Source organism: Aegilops tauschii, chromosome 7 (assembly GCF_002575655.3).
Source record: "Aegilops tauschii subsp. strangulata cultivar AL8/78 chromosome 7, Aet v6.0, whole genome shotgun sequence".
Taxonomy (NCBI): domain Eukaryota; kingdom Viridiplantae; phylum Streptophyta; class Magnoliopsida; order Poales; family Poaceae; genus Aegilops; species Aegilops tauschii.
In genome coordinates, this window is record NC_053041.3 from 613,623,137 (window position 1) to 613,641,659 (window position 18,523).

At 48.8% G+C, this 18,523-nt stretch overlaps 1 protein-coding gene and 1 pseudogene across 1 annotated transcript; both read left to right on the top strand.

Moving 5' to 3' along the window:
• The first annotated feature begins 9,106 nt into the window (after positions 1-9,106).
• On the top strand, positions 9,107-16,547 carry LOC109734722 (L-type lectin-domain containing receptor kinase IX.1-like; annotated as a pseudogene).
• A 1,042-nt stretch (positions 16,548-17,589) lies between these two features.
• LOC141027505 (probable kinase CHARK) lies at positions 17,590-18,156 on the top strand. Its single transcript, XM_073504567.1, has one exon. The coding sequence runs from the start codon at positions 17,590-17,592 to the stop codon at positions 18,154-18,156; it is 567 nt and encodes a 188-aa protein (XP_073360668.1).
• The last annotated feature ends 367 nt before the right edge of the window (positions 18,157-18,523 follow it).

Consider the following 18,523-nt stretch of genomic DNA (forward strand, 5'->3'; position numbering starts at 1 on the left):
TACCGCAAAACGGGACTCCACGGGATATTGTTCATCTCCACCATTGACCCCCTCCAGCCTCCACGGGCTACTGTTCATCCACCGTCGACCTCCTCCAGCCTCCACCTGCGACTGTTCATCCACGGGCTCCTGTTCGTCCAGCCTCCATCGCGCGCTACTCCACCGGCTACTGTTCAACCAGCCCTCTCCATGGGCTCCTGTTCAACCACCCCTCCATGGGCTACTGTTCATCCAGCCCTCCACGGGGTGGTCCTGTTCATCCAGCCCTCCACGGGGTGGTCTTGTTCATCCAGCCCTCCACGAGGTCCTGTTCATCCAACCCCAACCGGCTCGATCGACCGGGGTCATGTTCATCCAGAGGCAACACCACGGGGTCCTGTTCAGCCATCCCCACTGGGAACTGTTCATCCAAACCCCCCAGCAACGCTCACTGTTCATCCAGAGGCAGCATCGATCGGCTTCAGTTAGCAGCAGTAGCGAAGGAATCGCTCGATCGGGTTCAGTTAACTACCATCGATCGATCCCTCGGGTTCAGTAACGCATAGCCTGCAGTGCAATCGCTCGGGTTCAGTTAGAGCCCAACGCCTCGCACCCACGCGCGTGCGTGTATGAGAGAAACGCGCATCGCTCGGCCCCGACCACCCACCGTAACTGGGAACACCCCGATATTTTCCTCGCCCTCGCTTCTACCACGGTTTTTTCCGTCATGGACGGCCCAAAGAATGTCATGCAGCTGCGTCTCCGGCTCGCCCAGGACGAAAAGCCCATTTTCTGTCATGAGTTTTTGTCATAGAAGTAGGACCCCACCACATCTATGATGATACCGGGTTTTGTCACAATTATCGTCATAGAAGTGTCATAAGTATGACAGAAATTTTTTTCGTTCGGCCAAAAATTTCACGGATGTGTCTTTTTTTGTAGTGATACCTGTCGGTATTTGTGAGGATGTGCCTGTTGTGGTTGCAGACGTTACTATTTTAACGGACTTTATTATTCTTGATATTCCCAAGGGCGATAGCATGTCGATTATCCTTGGTAGACCCTTTTTGAATACTGCAGGGGCTGTTATTGATTGCAACAAAGGCAATGTCACTTTTCATGTTAATGGTAATGAGCATACGGTACACTTTCCGAGGAAACAACCTCAAGTCCACAGTATCAATTCTATTGGAAAATTTTCATCGATTATTATTGGAGGTTTTGAATTTCCTCTACCTACTGTCAAGAAGAAATATGATATTCTTATTGTTGGGGATGTGCATATCCCCGTTGAGGTAATCTAGTGTTATTCGAAATTTCTCCGGTCTCATGTTATTCGAAAAGAGTTTGTTAACAAGACTTGATCGACCTTGTTAGTGGATTCCTTTCGATGAGCATGAGATGGATGAAGTTAGAAAGCACAACCTTCTATACCCTCCTTTTACTTTCTGTTACTTAGATTAAATAAAGCAAAAATAGTATTATTCTGTCTGTTTTCTGAATTATTTGAGCCATGAAAAAATACCCCAAAAATAAAAGTTCTTCAAATGCCCTGAAAATGAAATATGATTTTTTCTAGAATATTTGAGAATATTTGGCACTGACAACACATCAGGGGGAGCAAGCACCTGGCCACGAGGGTCCAGGGCGCCCCACCCCTGGGTGCGCCCCCTGCCTCGTGGGCCCATGGTGGCCCCCTCCACTTATTCCAGCCACCACACAATCCTTCTTCCTCCCAAAAAAATCACCAACCAGCTCAAGCACGAGTTCTTGCTCATCTTGCTGCGATTTTTGATCTCCTTGCTCAAAGCTTCACTCACAAAACTGCTTTGGGGGATTGTTCTTTGGTATGTGACTCCTCCAATGGTCCAATTAGTTTTTGTTCTAGTGCTTTATTCATTGCAAATTTTTTCTGCTGAGGTGACCCTGTTCTTGAGTTTGCATGTCAAATTTTTATGGTCCCAAGTAGTTCTAATGCATGATATAGTCTCTAGGCACTTGTGGGAGTAGTTGCTATCAATTTTGTTGAGTTTGGTTCACTTTTATTTTAAGTTACTATAAATTTCAGAAATTTTCAAAAAATGATGAAGATATTTTTGAGGGGCTCTTCGAGCCGAAGCTCGAAGGATAAGCAAAGTGAAGAGGATAAGAGGCCCAAATATAATCTCCCTCGCACCATGGAAGTTCGGCCGTGTGAATGGCCTTGTAATGAGTTCTTAACAGTAGCCGGGATTCATGATGATTTTTATTCTTTGGCTGAGAATGCGGGCCTCACCGACTTCCTCCGCGACCAGCGCGAACAGTATCTCTTACTCACTAATATTTTCATGCAAAATTTTCATTTCCATGCTAGGAGATCACCACCTTCAGTGGAATTTTATTTATATGATGAGCATAAGGAGATGTCCCTTTTTGATTTCTGCCGGGTCTGTAAGATACCCTTTACGGGCAGCATAGAGAAACCACATCATAATGATGTGGAAGGGTTTATTGATATGATTGCTGTAGGGGAAACGAGGAAAGTTTCCGATGCAAGAATTACTAGCATACACTTCTTCCCTGTTCTGCGTTACTTTGCAATATTTGCTAGTAGATGTTTAATTGGTCGAGGAAACTGTGGAAACCTTAGTGCCCCTGATATTATTATTTTGTGCCATGCCTTGTTTCGTGATAACACTTTTAGTCTAGGCGCTATTATTGCCAAGCGGTTAAATTTGAATCGTACAAAGGGTCCCATCTTGGGAGGTATCTTCGCCTCGCGCCTCGCTGCACACTTTAACATACCTATTAGGCATTATGAGAAAGAAGATAAGTTGCTGCCTCCTGTTTTCCTAGACTATAAGAGTATGGTAGCACATGATTTTATTGTTAAGAATAAGAAAACGATGCTTAACTATAGACTGTTATTCGATAAAAATCACCCTAAGACTATTACTTTGCCTGCTCCTTCTTTGTTTAACTTATCTTCAGGCAAGTATCTTGTTCCGCCGGAGGCATTTCATGCCTACCAGAACCTCACATCAGCTCCAGAGCCAGAGCCGGAGCCACAACCTGATTCTCCCCGTCAGTCTGTTTATCAGTGGGATCCGGAGGAGATCGCCAATCAGTGGTACCCCGAGGCTCCATCTCAGTACAACCCCAACTATAACTTTGGATATCCGCCAGGCCAGCCGTGGCCATAGACCAACTTAGGCCAAAAGCCTAAGCTTGGGGGAGTACGTATTTCTCACCGACATTACATTCATGTTCACACACTCATTCTAGTTGTCGGTGCTCATACTTTTCACTGTACTATCATACTAGTTTATTTTCCTTTTTATGCTTTCTTCTTGTGTGTTTAACAAACCTTAAGAAAAACAAAAAAAATAGTTGTAGCTTTTAGTTAATTTACTTTCCATGCCTGTAGTAGTATCAATTAAAAGAAAACCCAAAAAGATTTCTCGTTCTTCTTTTGCTTGTTGGGAGCTTTCCCGTGTAAATAGTTTTATTTCTGTTCTTTTCTTTGGGGGTCAAGAGGAGAAGACCATAATTAAAGTGCTGAAGTGGTTCTTATATGCATTATTGTTAATTTAACAAAGAGCACATGTTATCTTGTCATACACCAAGGTTTGACCAAGTCATACACATAGTAATAGCGCACTTTGTGAAGGTGCGCCATTACTATGTCAACTAGTAATGGCACACTATCCCCTGGTGCGCCATTACTAACTTTCTTTGCACACCCCCCCCCCCCCCCCCCCCGACCGCCTTTTCAGTTTAAAAAAAGAAAATGATGGAAATGTCAAAAAAATAAAAGAAAATAAGTTTCCCATGTGATATGTGGTAGTTATTGGGAAAATTTACAAATATGAATTTCGACTTTATTTGCAAAATCTCTATGGAATTTAGTAAAATGGGCATAACTTTTGCATACGAACTCGGATTAAAAAGTTTTTTATATGAAAAATCATCTACTCGAAAAGTTACATCCGAATTGATACGGGGCTTTTAACTTCTAGAGGGGGAAAATGGAAAAAGTTTCAAACTTACTAGTGGCGCACCATTGCTGGGTGCGCCACTAGTAACAGAAAAAAAATTGGTTTTGAATTTTTTTTTGGAATTTTTTTTTCAAAATATGATACGTAATATGACAGGGAAGTTTGAAATATTTTTTCAAAATTTCATCACACTCATGAACATGAACAAAGTCCTAGACATCAACAAGATTTAATAGGATTGATATGATAGATATATCAACAAGTGCCTGTGAAGTGAGCTGGTGCTGGGGTTGGATAGAACTGCGAAGTTAAGCATGCTCGGGCTGGAGTATTGTGAGGATGGGTGACCTTTCGGGAAGTTTGACCACGGAGTGCGATTTGACTTGAGATTAAGCATATTGACCCGAGATTAAGAAAAAAAACTTGAAAAAAAAATTCTGAAAAAAAATTTGAATAAAAATTGTTAGTAATGACCAGAGGTGCGCCATTACTATTTGTTACTAATGGTGTGATAATAGTGGCGCACCTATAGTGCGTCATTAATGGCCAAAACAGGTGCGCCACTAATTAGCCTTTTCCTAGTAGTGCGGAAAGCTGTCCGGATTGGCCCAGTCGGCGGTCGCATCATCCTCTGTCCCAAGGGGGTCGGACGGCGTAATCCGCGTCGGCGCTCGGAGGGAAGGGGTGCGGGGATCCGGGCGCGGCGGAGGAGAAAACTGCTGCACCACGTCCGAACCTTTCTGCGACGCTGCCGCCTCCCTCTCTCGTTGTCGGCGTTGCTGCAACTTGCGGGCGACGTTCTCCGCCTTGCAAGTCGCAGCCGACAAATTGACACCGCCGACGGACGAGGCGGACTGCGCCTCCGTCGCGGCGGTGTGGACCGGGCTGGACGACATCTCCGGCGGTCGATGGGGACCGAAGGTGAGGATTGGGAGCAAGGGTGGACGACGGCGAGGGTCCGGGCGCGGGAAAGGTTGGAGGGCGGGTGGGAGGAGGACGAAGGGTTTGATGAATTTGGTGCAATTTGGGGTGGAATCAGGCTGTCGGGTCTGACGTGACGGGCATGCCCAGACGCCCCATATCCGCCATATATTTAGGCTATGTATATTTTGGTGCCGGTCAGCCCGGACATTTGAGGCTCGTTTAAGGAGCCCGTCTGGATGAAAAAAGTGATCGGACAGTGACCGGGTGACCCACCCAGACGTACGAGGACTGTTTGAGGTGCTAAGCGTAGCATTATTTGGATGGATTCGTGCACATGCATCATCTAGACAACTGGGCATGCAACTGAATGGATGCATCCATTGCGTCTACGCGGCGTACGAGACGGAGCCGTGGTGGCCGGCTGTGGTATTGACGCCGACGGAAGCACTCGGTCTTTTTCCATGACGTTGAGTTGTAACTCAGTCGCTTCTAAATTATTTCAATAAGTCAAACTTCTTTTTTTGTGGGAAAGTCAAACTACTTTTTTGTGCGTGGAAAAGACAGACTACTTTAAGATGACTAAGTCTATAGAAAATAATATTAACATCTACAATATCAATTTTGTTTTATTAGATTTCTCAGAAAATATATTTGACATGATTTATGTTACTAGCATATTTCTTATAATCCTTAATCAAGCCTAATGAACTTTGACTTAATTAAGGCAAAGTTAGAACTTCAAGTAATCTGAAACGAAGAGAGATTATAGGGATCTTGAGAGTCAGACAGTATAATGTCTATGCATATTTAGAAAGACTAGGTAGATACTGTAGGTTGGGTCTTTTACGAAAAAGGGTTTCCCCGCTTTGTATTACAAAGCAACCATCACCGATGCAGTCAACAATAGGTGCTGGGGCGGAAGCAGTACAGTCACGCCCAAAAGAAACGAAAGAGAAACACAGAAAAAGAAACAATGCGAACAACGACGGATCAACGAAAACGAAGGAGACCCGCAACCGCTGCGCCCACCGGAGAATTACGCCACACTCCAAGCGCTCCGGACCGCCGCATACCAAGCAACACCTTCAAGAAGGATCGCGACGCAGACGACGCTGCTGCCCGGACAAATCCTTGGGTTTCCCCTAGTACGCAGAGGGGTGCGGGGGAAGGGGTAAACCCAACACCCTTCAGAAATGCATGGCGGCGCCCACAGGCGTCACCGCGTCAGTGCAGGACAAGCCGATAAGGATTTCTCCTGACCACCAACCACCCATGACCCCAGACGATCCATCGCGCGCCACCAAACATGCCGCCCACCAACATGCGCCACCACGGCCTTGCTATCCCCAACGCCGTCTCACTGTGGCAAAGGAAGCGAGACCCGCAAGAACAGAGGAGGTAACCAGGAACGAGGAGCGGCAGCAACAGCAACAGCAGCCACGCGGGAGGGGACAACCTCCACCGCCCATGGCAGGAACCGGCCGGACGTAGCAACAGGGGCAAACCAGGCACCCGCGACATAATCTACCAGGGGAAAGGGGAGGCGGAGAAGTGGCCCATGGCCATGACCGCCGCTCATGCCGGCTCCAGCCCCCCCTCCCCCCCCCCCCCGAAACCATGTCTCGCCCCCGCGCCGAAGGCCCAGATGTGCCCGGCCGAGCCGGAAACGGGCTCGTGAAGCCCCCGTCGCCGCGCTGCAGTACATGAGCCGCCATCACCACCACTCCCCGCACGAGTCGCCCCCCCGTCCGCCGGAGACGCCGCAGAGGAGCCCCGGCCAGGCCCACCCAGACCCAGATGGGGCCCAAGGGCCCCGATCTGGGCCAGGAGGGCACCGCCGCCAAGCAGCCGCGCCGCCGCCGCCGCGCCACCCAAGGGGCCACGCCGCCGCCGGATCCACTGTCCGAGCAGCACCGCCGCCATCGGGAGGCCCCCGCGCCTCCCCATGCGCGCGCGGGGAAAGAATGCTCCGCCGGCGCCTGCGCCGCGCGGGCATGGCCCGGCGGCAGCGGGGAAAGAGGGCCGAGGAGGTGGGGGCAGAGGAGAGGGGCCAGAGGCCCGCCCGTCGCCCGTGGGGGGAGCGGGGGAGAGGGAGGGGGGAGGTGGAGCGAGAGGCTTGCGGCCGGCGGCCGGCGGCGGGGGGTGGGGTGGGGGGAGCGGGGAGGAACCCTAGGGAGCGGGAGCCTTCCGCGCGTCAACTCTGTAAGTTGTGAATTCAGTGACCAGGGCTCACGATGTTAGATCACTCGGTAACATAAGTATTCATGTTGTAACAGTTGTTCGGTTGATCATCTCTAGTCAACATGTTTGATATGTGTGCGGTACCACCATATAGTGCACATAACTGAAGTTCAAATGCAAGACCTACACAGTCATTTTTTGATGCAGCTTTATAAGGATTCACTAAATTCACAAATATCGCCGGTCAATTTAATCTATATCTATACCAATATAAAAAGAGCCAAAGGGACAGATTCAATTAATCTCGGCCAACAAATCATGTCAGTCCAATGACCTAGACTGCTTCAATGTCGAGCGCAACACGTTTAGCGTGCAGTTAATTTCATGCCAAAAATAGTGCTAATCACATAATAACACACAAATAATATCCTACTTAATATCCGCATGCACTTAATATACTTCCAAATTAACGTGCATTGCACGTACACATTGACTAGTTAGGTAAATGCATGGACTTTCTTTTTGAAATAGTTTAAACAATGTTGTACATTATATTTACATACGGTACATAAGAAAAGTGCACCACATTTTCACTTCTAGGCATATAATTTGCTCATACATCTGATTAGGCCAACCATGTCTAGAGGCACATAGACTGAGTCTATCGACATGATATAAAGTAGTGCATGCGAATAAACTTGGGTCCATCCATGCATGATATTCTTCAAAATAGAGGCTTGTATGCGATATCATATCGGTACCAGCGTACCAGGCGATAGCGTTCATTGACCATTTAGTTGTGTGTAATTTTAGCAACTCACTTTACCACTAAAAATCAAACATCCCCCGAGAAAAAACCTCCCTGCTCCAGCGCACGTGGGAATCATGGGAGAAACAACCTAGGCGTTGCTGTCGGCCGAGGCCTCCCCTACTCTCCTTGCCCCTCCTCGCCGCTGCCAAGGGGTGTGAACAGGTGAAGCCTGGTCGGCGCCGGGGCGGTGGGTTCTCTCGCGTCCTCGTGTGGGCGCCATGGCACAGGGGGTGGCGACCTAGCCGGGATGCAGCGTTGGCTGCGGGAGCAACATCGCGTCGGCTCGCTGGTGCTCATCCACAACGGTGTCGTGGTGGCGGTGTGGCTGGTGTTGTGGGTCTCATGTGTTGTTGCCTGACATGGCGGGGAGAGAGAGAGAGAGAGAGAAGAACAAGCCTGATAGAGGTTCTTGTGTTACGAACTGTATCATCTATTTTGTAGTTTCTGTTATTTATGCAGAGCGCGATGGTGGGGAGAAGTTGAGAGGAGGGCGTCACGGGAGGCTTGCGTGGGAGCGCCATCAACCGCGGGCGATGGTAGCAGGCGGCGAGAGGAAGAAGATGGTAGATATGTTGTCAGGAAGAAAATGGATAAAGGATGAAGACACAATCTGGCCGTTAGATAAAAAAGTCAAGGGCAGAGAATAATTTGGCTGACCTATATTGAAATTTTGGGCGATTGTCATTTAGCCAATTTCTATTTCTGATTGATTTAAAAAAATGATAAATAGTACTTCCTCCATTCTATAATATAGTGCGCCCTCGTTTTTCAAAATTTAAGTTTGATCATAAATTTAACCAATATGGGCGACTGCGGTGTTAGCAAAAATTATACCATTGAATTCATATTTGAAAGAAGTTTGCAGTGGTATAAATTTTACTCCGGCCATCCATGTTTGTTAATTTTATAGTCAAACTTAAATCTCGAAAAACACGCGTACACTATAGAATGGAGGGAGTATGAGTGGCATGGTACCAATTCATTTTGACTCCTACCGGTGCGCAGAGGCCCCGACAGTCCACGACCCCGTCCCTCTCAGCGTACCAAGACATTCCGGTCAAAGTTGTCCCCTTCCTTTTCTAGATCCTGGCCCACTGCCACTTGTTCTCCAATCCGTGTACCACGAGAATAGAAGACCGGTGACGGCCCCACATGGTCTCAGATCCGACGTGCGGCGGCCGGCGAGAATAGTCGACCGGTGGCCTGTTTCAAATGTCGATGAGCTACAGATCTCTCTCCCACAAGAGCTTCCTCCTTCCCAAACACCAAGCCCAAGCGATGGGCTCCCGCCGTCATCCTAGTCCTCCTACGACCCTAGTCTTCCTGGTGTTGCTGCTATGCCTCTTCTGTGCGCCGCGCTGGGCCTTCTCGCTCTCCTTCAACCTCAACTTCTCCGACCCCATGGCCTTTTCATCGATCGTCATCGCCGGCGATGCATCCATCAGCCCACCAACGCTCGAGCTGACAAAAAGTGAACGGAATACAAATATTCAGGACAGCTTCGGCCGGGCGACGTACGCGCACAAGGTGCCTCTATGGAGCAACCCCACCGGCGAGGTGGCTTGCTTCACCACCACCTTCTCCTTCCTAATCACTCCAGACAAGGCCAGCCTGCCGAATACAGGCGATGGGATGGCCTTCTTCCTCGCGCATTTCCCATCGGTGATCTCGCCCCTGAGCAACGGCGGTGGCCTCGGCCTCCTCCCGAGAGCCGCCAACGACGGTGGCCTCCCCAACAACACTGACGCGACAGGGGACAGCCGAATCGTGGCCGTCGAGTTCGACACTTACGACAACTCGGCTTATCGCGACATCAATGGGAACCATGTCGGCATCGACGTAAACTCCCTCATCTCCGCCGCGTCAACGGACACAACGACCTCGCCGGGCAAGAACCTCACGTCCCTCCATGTCATGAAAGCCACGGTGAAGTACCACAACGAGTCCAAGATGCTGGCAGTTCATCTCGTTATTGGTGATGCCTTGTACCAGGTTAATGCAACCATTGATTTGAGGAAATGTTTACCAGAAGAGGTCGCGGTCGGCTTCTCAGGGGCGACTGGCACGGTCGCTGAGCTGCACCAGATACTGTCATGGTCATTTAGCTCCACTCTCCAGGTTGAATCAAAGAAGGAAGCACATCCACCTGCTGAACCTCCTCTTCCAATTCCAACCACTAGCCGCAACGTCCACAAAAAGTTGGTACCCATCCTAGCATCTGTCCTAGTTCCTCTCCTTTTTTTGTTGGTCTGTGCGACCGCAGTGCTGGGATGGCGGCGACACAAGAAAAGAAGACAAACGAGGACAGCGAAGAAGAGTGTGACACGACAGAGCTGAACTCGAGAGAGGAGTGGTTGCGGGCGGCCCCAGAAGGTCGCAGCAACGAGCAACTTTGCGGAAGACGAGAAGCTCGGGCGAGGCGGCTTCGGGTGCGTTTACCGGGGTCACCTCACACTCACACCCGTCGTCAGTGGTGACCAAGACCGCCGTGCGGTGGCGGTGAAGCGTTAGCTCCAAGATCGAAAAACGTAGGAGATAGACGAAGAACAAAAGAAACAGATCGAAACAGAGAAGGTTTGGTACTGCCAACGTGCAGTTTTTTCTGGGTCTTTATTTCACATTATATAGGGCTCAAGGAGCCGACCTCACGACCAACTCGGCCTACTATGCGTGCCCAACACGTCGTGACCCTGATCACAAACCGACCAGGTTTAAAACACACTTTATCTCTAAGAGTTTGACCCTAAAACGACTTCAAACGAGACCTGAACTTTTCCTATCTTTTACAGACTCGGACACCTATCAGAACATGTGTTTACAGAGAACAGAAAACTCACATTCACCCCCCTAAACACCATGTTATGACTACTTGACAGCCTTTACTCCGATCTTCTCACACATCTCTTGAAACTTCACCTTCCCAAGTGACTTCGTTAAAATGTCCGCGAGTTGATCGTTTGTATTGACATGCTCAACCTCCATCCTCCCTTCTTCCACACACTCACGAATGTAGTGGAACTTTACATCAATGTGCTTGCTACGATCATGATGCACAGGATTATTGCACAAAGATATGGTGGATTTATTGTCAATATGTAGCTTCACTTTCTTCGGCTGTTCTCCCATCAAGTCCGCATATAATCTACTGAGCCAAACTCTCTGACACGCCGCAGCCGCTCCTGCAATGTACTCCGCTTCGCAAGAAGAAAGTGCCACTACCTTCTGCTTCTGTGACAGCCAAGAGATCAAATTTTCACCTAAGAAAAAAGCAACGCCAGTAGTACTTTTCCTGTCGTCCACGTCTCCTGCCATATCACTGTCACTATAGCCCACCAATGGTGGTCTTACCTCTTTCTTTCTTGTGTACTTGCAGCCATATTTTAGAGTACCCTTAACATACCTCAAAATTTGCTTCACCGCAGCTAGATGTTCAGTAGTAGGGTGCTCCATGTATCTACTAACGATCCCAACAGAGTAGGCCAAATCAGCCCTTGTGTTCACCAAGTACCTTAGGCTCCCCACAATGCTTCTGTAATCTGTTGGATCAACGGCCGGCGCCTCACTCCGTTTGCTCAACTTGAGCTTAGCCTCCATAGGCGTATGTGAAGGATTGCAATCGTCCATGCCACAGTTCACCAGAATTTTTGTGGCATATGCCTCTTGGCACAATGTGATCTCATCTCTACTTTGATGTACCTCAATCCCAAGGTAAAAGCTTAACAAGCCTAGATCACTCATTTTGAACAATTCCTTCATCTGCTTCTTGAATCTTCCAATCTCCTTCTCACTTGCACCAGTGATTAGGAGGTCATCAACATACACACCAATGAGTAGACGACTTGCATCTATACCTCTTTTATACATGGCATGCTCTAGTGGACACTTCTCAAAACCAAGTGAAATCAAAGTGTTATGAAGTTTAGTATTCCATGCTCTAGGGGCCTGCTTCAAACCATACAAAGCTTTATGCAACTTATATACCTTATGTTCCTCTCCTTTCTTGACAAAACCAGTGGGTTGCTGCACATATACCTCCTCTTCTAGATCTCCATTGAGAAAGGCCGACTTCACATCCATGTGAGCAAAGACCATGACTCTTGAGCTGCTAGTGCAATCAACAACTGAACTGACTCCATCCTTGCAACCGGAGCAAAAACTTCTTCAAAATCAATGCCTTGCTGCTGTACAAACCCCTTTGCCACCAACCTTGCTTTGTGTTTCACCACTGCTCCTTGTGAATCTTTTTTAACTTTAAACACCCACTTGAGCCCAATTGCATTGTGTCCACTTGTTGGAAGATCAACAAGACTCCATGTTTGATTTTCTTCAATTGAACCGAGCTCCTCTATCATGGCGCTGCGCCAAGACTCTTCATCGTTCGCCTCTTCGAACGTGGCTGGTTCTACTTCAGAAAACAAGCAATGATCTCCTCTCTTTTTCATTCGCACGGGATTAATTTTTCAAAGAGCCTCCTTTGGATAAAGATCCAATACTCGCCGGAGCTTTGCCGGCGTTGGCGGCCTTCCCGGAGTACGCTCAGGGGACTCACGAGTCTCCCCCATCGCGCTCCCTCCCACCGTGCTTTCTGGATCATCATCATCCCTGAAATCTGCAGCTTCAGAATTTTCGGCTGCCACGACAGCGTTTCTGGGCGTCCCTGCAGATTGCATGCCAGATTTCGCTGCCACGGCAGCGTTTTTTGCTGCTGTTTCTGAACGAGCTCCAGCTACTGATCCGTCATCTCCATCATCATCACCCCACCACGATGCACCTCCTGGGGTAGAGGGGGAGCTGGGCAAGCCGTGGCTGGGTGTACGCGCCATGGGGGTTCTAGGTGCGCTGCCGGATCCCGGATTTCCGCTGCCATGTCCAGGATCGTCATCAACATCAAGCCCATTTTCATGTATGTCGTTGTCGTGATGGTGGCCTGCAGGATCAGTGTGATAGGATACAACAAACATGTCATCACCTCCTGTAGGACGGTCCTCCACTGCTGCGCCATCCCAATTCCAGGCTTTTTCTTCATCAAACAATACATCACGTGACACTTGCACTTTCTTTGTTGCTGGGTTGTAGACTCGATATGCCTTTGAACCTTGCTCATAGCCCAACAAAATTGTGGGTATACTTCTGTCCGCTAGCTTCGCGTTGTGTGCACCCAACACCTTGATATGAGCAATACATCCAAAATCCGAAGATGATCAACCGAGGGTTTTCTACCGCACCATGCCTTGTACGGTGTCATTCCAATAACACTCTTTGTCGGAGCTCTATTGAGTAAATAAACATCAGTAGTCACGGCTTCTCCCCAAAATCTCCTTGGTAGCTTTTTGCTTTTCAACATACTTCTGGCCATAGCTACGATGGTTTGATTTCTCCTCTCAACGACTCCGTTTTGCTGCGGAGTATAGGGTGCCGTCAAGTACCGCTTAATCCCATGCTTCTCGCAATAAGCTTTAAACTCATTAGAGGTAAATTCCCCTCCTCGGTCAGTCCTTAATGCCTTCATCCTTTCTTCAGATTCAACCTCAGCTGCAATTTTCACCTTTCTGAAAGCTTCAAGTTCCTCATCTTTGCTCCTCAACAAGACCAACCACATATACCTACTGTAGTCATCTACTATGAGCAAAAAATACTTCTTCCCGGACGGGGTAGCCGGAGTAATGGGTCCACATAAATCACCATGAACCAGCTCCAAAACTTTTGAAGCTCTGAATTTTGCTTCTCTCGGAAACGCACCTCGGCGTTGCTTGCCAACTAAACATCCAGTGCAAATCTGATCAACATGATCAATCATGGGCAGTCCACTCACCATCTGCTGCTTTCCCAATTTCCTCAATGCATGAAAATTCAAGTGACCAAAACGTGAGTGCCACTTCCACGCTGTTTCGTCAAACTTTGCTAGCAAACACACCGGCTGTGCCTTGTCCAAATTCAGGACATACATTCTGTTCCGAGACCTCTTCACACGCATCATGAGATTTCTTTGACGACCATAGCCCCACAAATATCCGTCTTCGAGCACAATTTTGCAACCCCTCTCTTCGAGCTGTCCCAAACTAATTATGTTCGTCTTTAGCATGGGAATGTAATAAACATCTGTGAGAATCTTGTGTTCACCACTCTTTGCTTCGAAGACCACCGTGCCTCTCCGTAAGATTGGCACTGTTTTGCCGTCACCGAACCTGACCGTCCCTCCAACAGTCATGCTTAGCTCGCTGAATTGGGTCCTATCCCCCGACATATGGTTGCTTGCGCCCGTATCAAGGTACCAAAAATTTTCGGCCCTCTTCTCATCTTCCTCGTGGAGATAAATTTTCTTCTCCACAAGTGCAACGGTTTCGGCTACTTGCATCTGTACGTCCACCTCTGGAAACTCACAGATTTCACACAACAGCATGTTGGCTTGATCATCATCAATGTTGCCCTTCTTCGCGATATATGCCTGCTCCTTCGCTGGCTTCCTACACTCAGACTTGAAGTGCCCCATGATGCCACAATTATAACACTTGATCTTGCGCTTATCGAACTTCTTCTTCTTTGGAGCGCTGTCCCCCGCGTTTCTCTTATTCTGTTCTTTTGGCGCACGATCTTGGCCAGTATTGCTTGAGCCCTCGCCTGCCTTCTTCTCCCTTGCAATCAACAATTGGCACTGCGCCCTCGTGAGCATGACTTGCTCGCCGTCCCTAGCATCACCGAGGCTATGGCGCATCCTCTCATCATGAGCTTTGTAGCGGCCAACAAGGTCATCGATCGTCAACGTAGTCAGGTCGACACACTGCTCAATCGCCTTCATGATCTGCATGTAACGGGGAGGAGCAGCGCGCAAGAATCTCCTGACCACTGAAGTCTCCGTCAGGTTCTCTCCAAGCGCGCGGATTCCATTGACCAACGTCATCACCCGCGAAGCAAAAGCATCCACGGTTTCATCGTCAGTCATCACAAGCGTTTCATAATTCCTCAAAAGAGTTTGCAGATTCGCTTGCCTGACACGGGTATGCCCCTCGAAGAGCAGCTTCAAGGTGTCCCATGCCTCCTTCACCGTTTCCTTGGCGATGATATGCTGAAGAACGTCCATCGGCATCATCGAATAGAGCGCCGTTGCTGCCTGCCTGTCCTTGCAGTGCTCAGCCCCATCCTTCTTGTAGACATTGCCGCCGGGGTCGACGACAACCCACAATTCAGCGGCTCGTAGGGCACACTCCATTAGAGCCTTCCAAACCCAAAAGTTCTCCCGATCAAAACGAGGGTATGACGTCCCGGGTATGACAATTGCTTTAGCCGCCCCGGAACTTTCTGCTGCAGCCCTCTGCTTGCTCAAGTCGTCGTCCACCATGATCACCGGGTACTAGGCGATCACAACGAGGCTCTGATGCCACGTGTTAGCTCCAAGATTGAAAAACGCAGGAGATAGACGAAGAACAAAAGAAACAGATCGAAACAGAGAAGGTTTGGTACTGCCAACGTGCAGTTTTTTCTGGGTCTTTATTTCACATTATATAGGGCTCAAGGAGCCGACCTCACTACCAACTCGGCCTACTATTCGTGTCCAACACGTCGTGACCCTGATCACAAACCGACCAGGTTTAAAACACACTTTATCTCTAAGAGTTTGACCCTAAAACGACTTCAAACGAGACCTGAACTTTTCCTATCTTTTACAGACTCGGACACCTATCAGAACATGTGTTTACAGAGAACAGAAAACTCACATGAAGGTACTGTTAGCGGAGTCATCAACGCAGGGGAGGAAGGAGTTCGAGGCAGAGGTGAGGATCATCAGCAGATTGAAGCATCGCAACCTTGTGCAGCTGTTGGGTTGGTGCGACAGCAGCAAGGGGCTCCTCCTTGTCTATGAGCTCGTCACCGAGAGCAGCCTAGACAGGCACCTCTACAACAAGGACAAATGTCTCACATGGCCACAGAGGTACAACATCATCCTCGGCTTGGGATCTGCGCTGCGCTACCTCCACAGAGAGTGGGAGCAGTGCATCGTGCACGGTGACATCAAGCCCAGCAACATCATGCTTGACTCGTCGCTCAACACCAAGCTTGGGGACTTTGGGTTGGCTCGGCTCGTCGACCACGGCACCGGGTTAATGCAGACCACCAAGGCCGTGCTCGGCACCGCTGGCTACATCGACCCCGAGTTCGTCAACTCGCGCCGGCCCAGCACCGAGTCTGACGTGTACAGCTTTGGCGTCGTCCTCCTGGAGATCGTCTCAGGCCGGCCGCCGGTGACTGAAACCGCGGGGAAAACCTTCTCGCTACTCAAATGGGTGTGGAGTATGTACAGCAGAGACGAGATCCTTGACGCGGCGGACCCGCGGCTGAGGGGTGTCCAGGACGACGAGTGGTGGATGGTGCGGGTGCTCGTTGTGGGCCTCTGGTGCGCGCTTCCGGACCGGAGCGAGCGGCCGTCCGTGGCGCAGGCCATGAACGTGCTGCATTCAGAAGAGGCGAGGTTGCCAGAGCTCTCGCCGTACATGTACATGGCTGCACGGCCAGATCCAGCATCGTCTGCTAGGCACGGCGATTTCTCCATCGACGACCCTGGCCTCGGCCCCGGCTGCGGTTTCGTTCGCTCTTCTTCGAGCAACACCGGGGACACCATTCTTTCCCCAGGCTCCTCGTCGACTGTGTCGGTTCGACATTCCAGGTTTCCAACGGTCTAGTTATTTGATGAGTCAAGATAAGGCTCCACTAAATTTCTTGTTACATACAGGTTGCTATTGACAGCAGTAATTATGTGAAGAAACTAGCTGAGTGACCAGCGCATTTGCGCTGCTAGACATACTATGCATCTGTCATATTTGGCATATAATTCATTAATTATTTGGCCATGTTTTAAGCCAGTAATCATATATTTTTCTTGCTTCTTTACCATTAACACTATACAATTCAAAATAAGCATAGGAAATTATTGTAGTGCAAATTTATGTCATCAAAGGCATCATAGTATTTTGTAAACATTTTGTTTAGTCTATTAATTAGATTATTGGGATGGACTTTCGGAATGGAACACAAGACATGCAATATTTAGAGATGGATCGGCCATATACCACCATACATTGTCATATTAACCCTGAATTTCTCTTTTCAACTACCCATCTCTAATGTGTATCTTTTCACTAAGAGTTCATTACACTTTTGATACATATAAACTTGCATCCGATGTACATATCCATACAGAAACTTGAAAAATGATACAAATATGTCCAACAACTTGTATTTTGGTTAGATTTCAGTACATTTCTGTCATCGTTCGTTAACTCTCCGTTAAAAGGTACTCCCTCCGTAAACTAATATAAGAGTGTTTAGAATACTAAAGTAGTGATCTAAACGCTCTTATATTAGTTTACAGAGGGAGTACTCGCCAGCTGGCCCGCTCTCTATACCTACGTATGGGTTCCACGTGTGAGTAGCAAAGTATAGAAATAGAAACGTAACAAAAGTTATTGCGCACACCACCATTCGATTACAAGGTTGTTAGGCCACGGACTTGATCTCCAAGCTAGCTAACAGAAAAGTTGGAATAGGTCTCTTTGGCCTAACTGAATACAACAGCACACACTTTTACCCCGCAAAAAAAAAAACACGCACGCTACATATTACAATGTTTAACAAAGCCCAGCAACATCATGCTCGGACTCGTCGCTCAACACCAAGCTCGGAGACTGCGGGTTGGCCCGGCTCATCGACCATGGCGCTGGGTCAATGCACACCACCAAGGCCGTGCTGAGTACCGTCGGGTACATCGACCCAGAGTTCATCAACACGCGCCGGCCCAGCACCGAGTCAGACGTGTACAGCTTCAGCATCGTCCTCCTAGAGATCGCCTCCGGCCGGCGTCCGGTGATCGAGACCGCAGAGAGGTCCTTCACGCTGCTAAGCTGGGTGTGGGGCTTGTACGGGAGGGACACGATCCTTGTCGCGGCAGACGAGCGGCTGAGCGGCGACGAGGCGGACGAGCGGTGGATGGAGCAGGTGCTGGTCGTGGGGCTCTGGTGCGCGCAGCCGGACCAGAGCAAGCGGCCATCGGTGGCGCAGACCATGCACGTCCTGCAGTCCCACGAGGCGAGGCTGCCGGTGCTCCCGCTGCACAATGTACAGAGCTGCACCGAATCTTGCCTCGTACTTCCGTACGCTAGGTCTTTCTCCGTCGACAGCTCGGGCTCCAGTTGTGTTCGCTATTCTTCGGTCAGCACCAGCAACACCACTGCTTCCTCCGAGTCTGACCTCGACCGCTCTGCTACATCATTCCAAGGATCAAGCTATAGTTGATTCAGCCAGATTTGTAATTCTTGATTAATTTCCTTCTTAAGTCGACTATTCATTATTTCGCTGGAATGATGTTCGGTCAATTTGCATGGTGTTTTGGCTGGATTAGATTCTCAGAAGCAAGTAACTCATGTTGTCTTTGATATAGACTGTCTATCTTTAGTGCACAGGATCCAGTTTTCGGTGACTGATCGTTCTACTATTGGTGTGGTGGTTTTTGATATTGAATTTGTGGCTGGTGCCTTGGATTCGGTGATCTTCATGCACATCCATCAACATTTGAATATTGTTGCTCATTTGTTAACTCGAGGTTGTATGTATTTGGCTGGTCCATGTGTTTTCTATTGTTGCTCATTTGTTAACTATGTGC

Excerpts from the sequence above, each read along its gene's own strand:
- LOC141027505 (XM_073504567.1), top strand. The coding sequence starts at position 17,590 with ATGCACACCACCAAGGCCGTGCTGAGTACCGTCGGGTACATCGACCCA.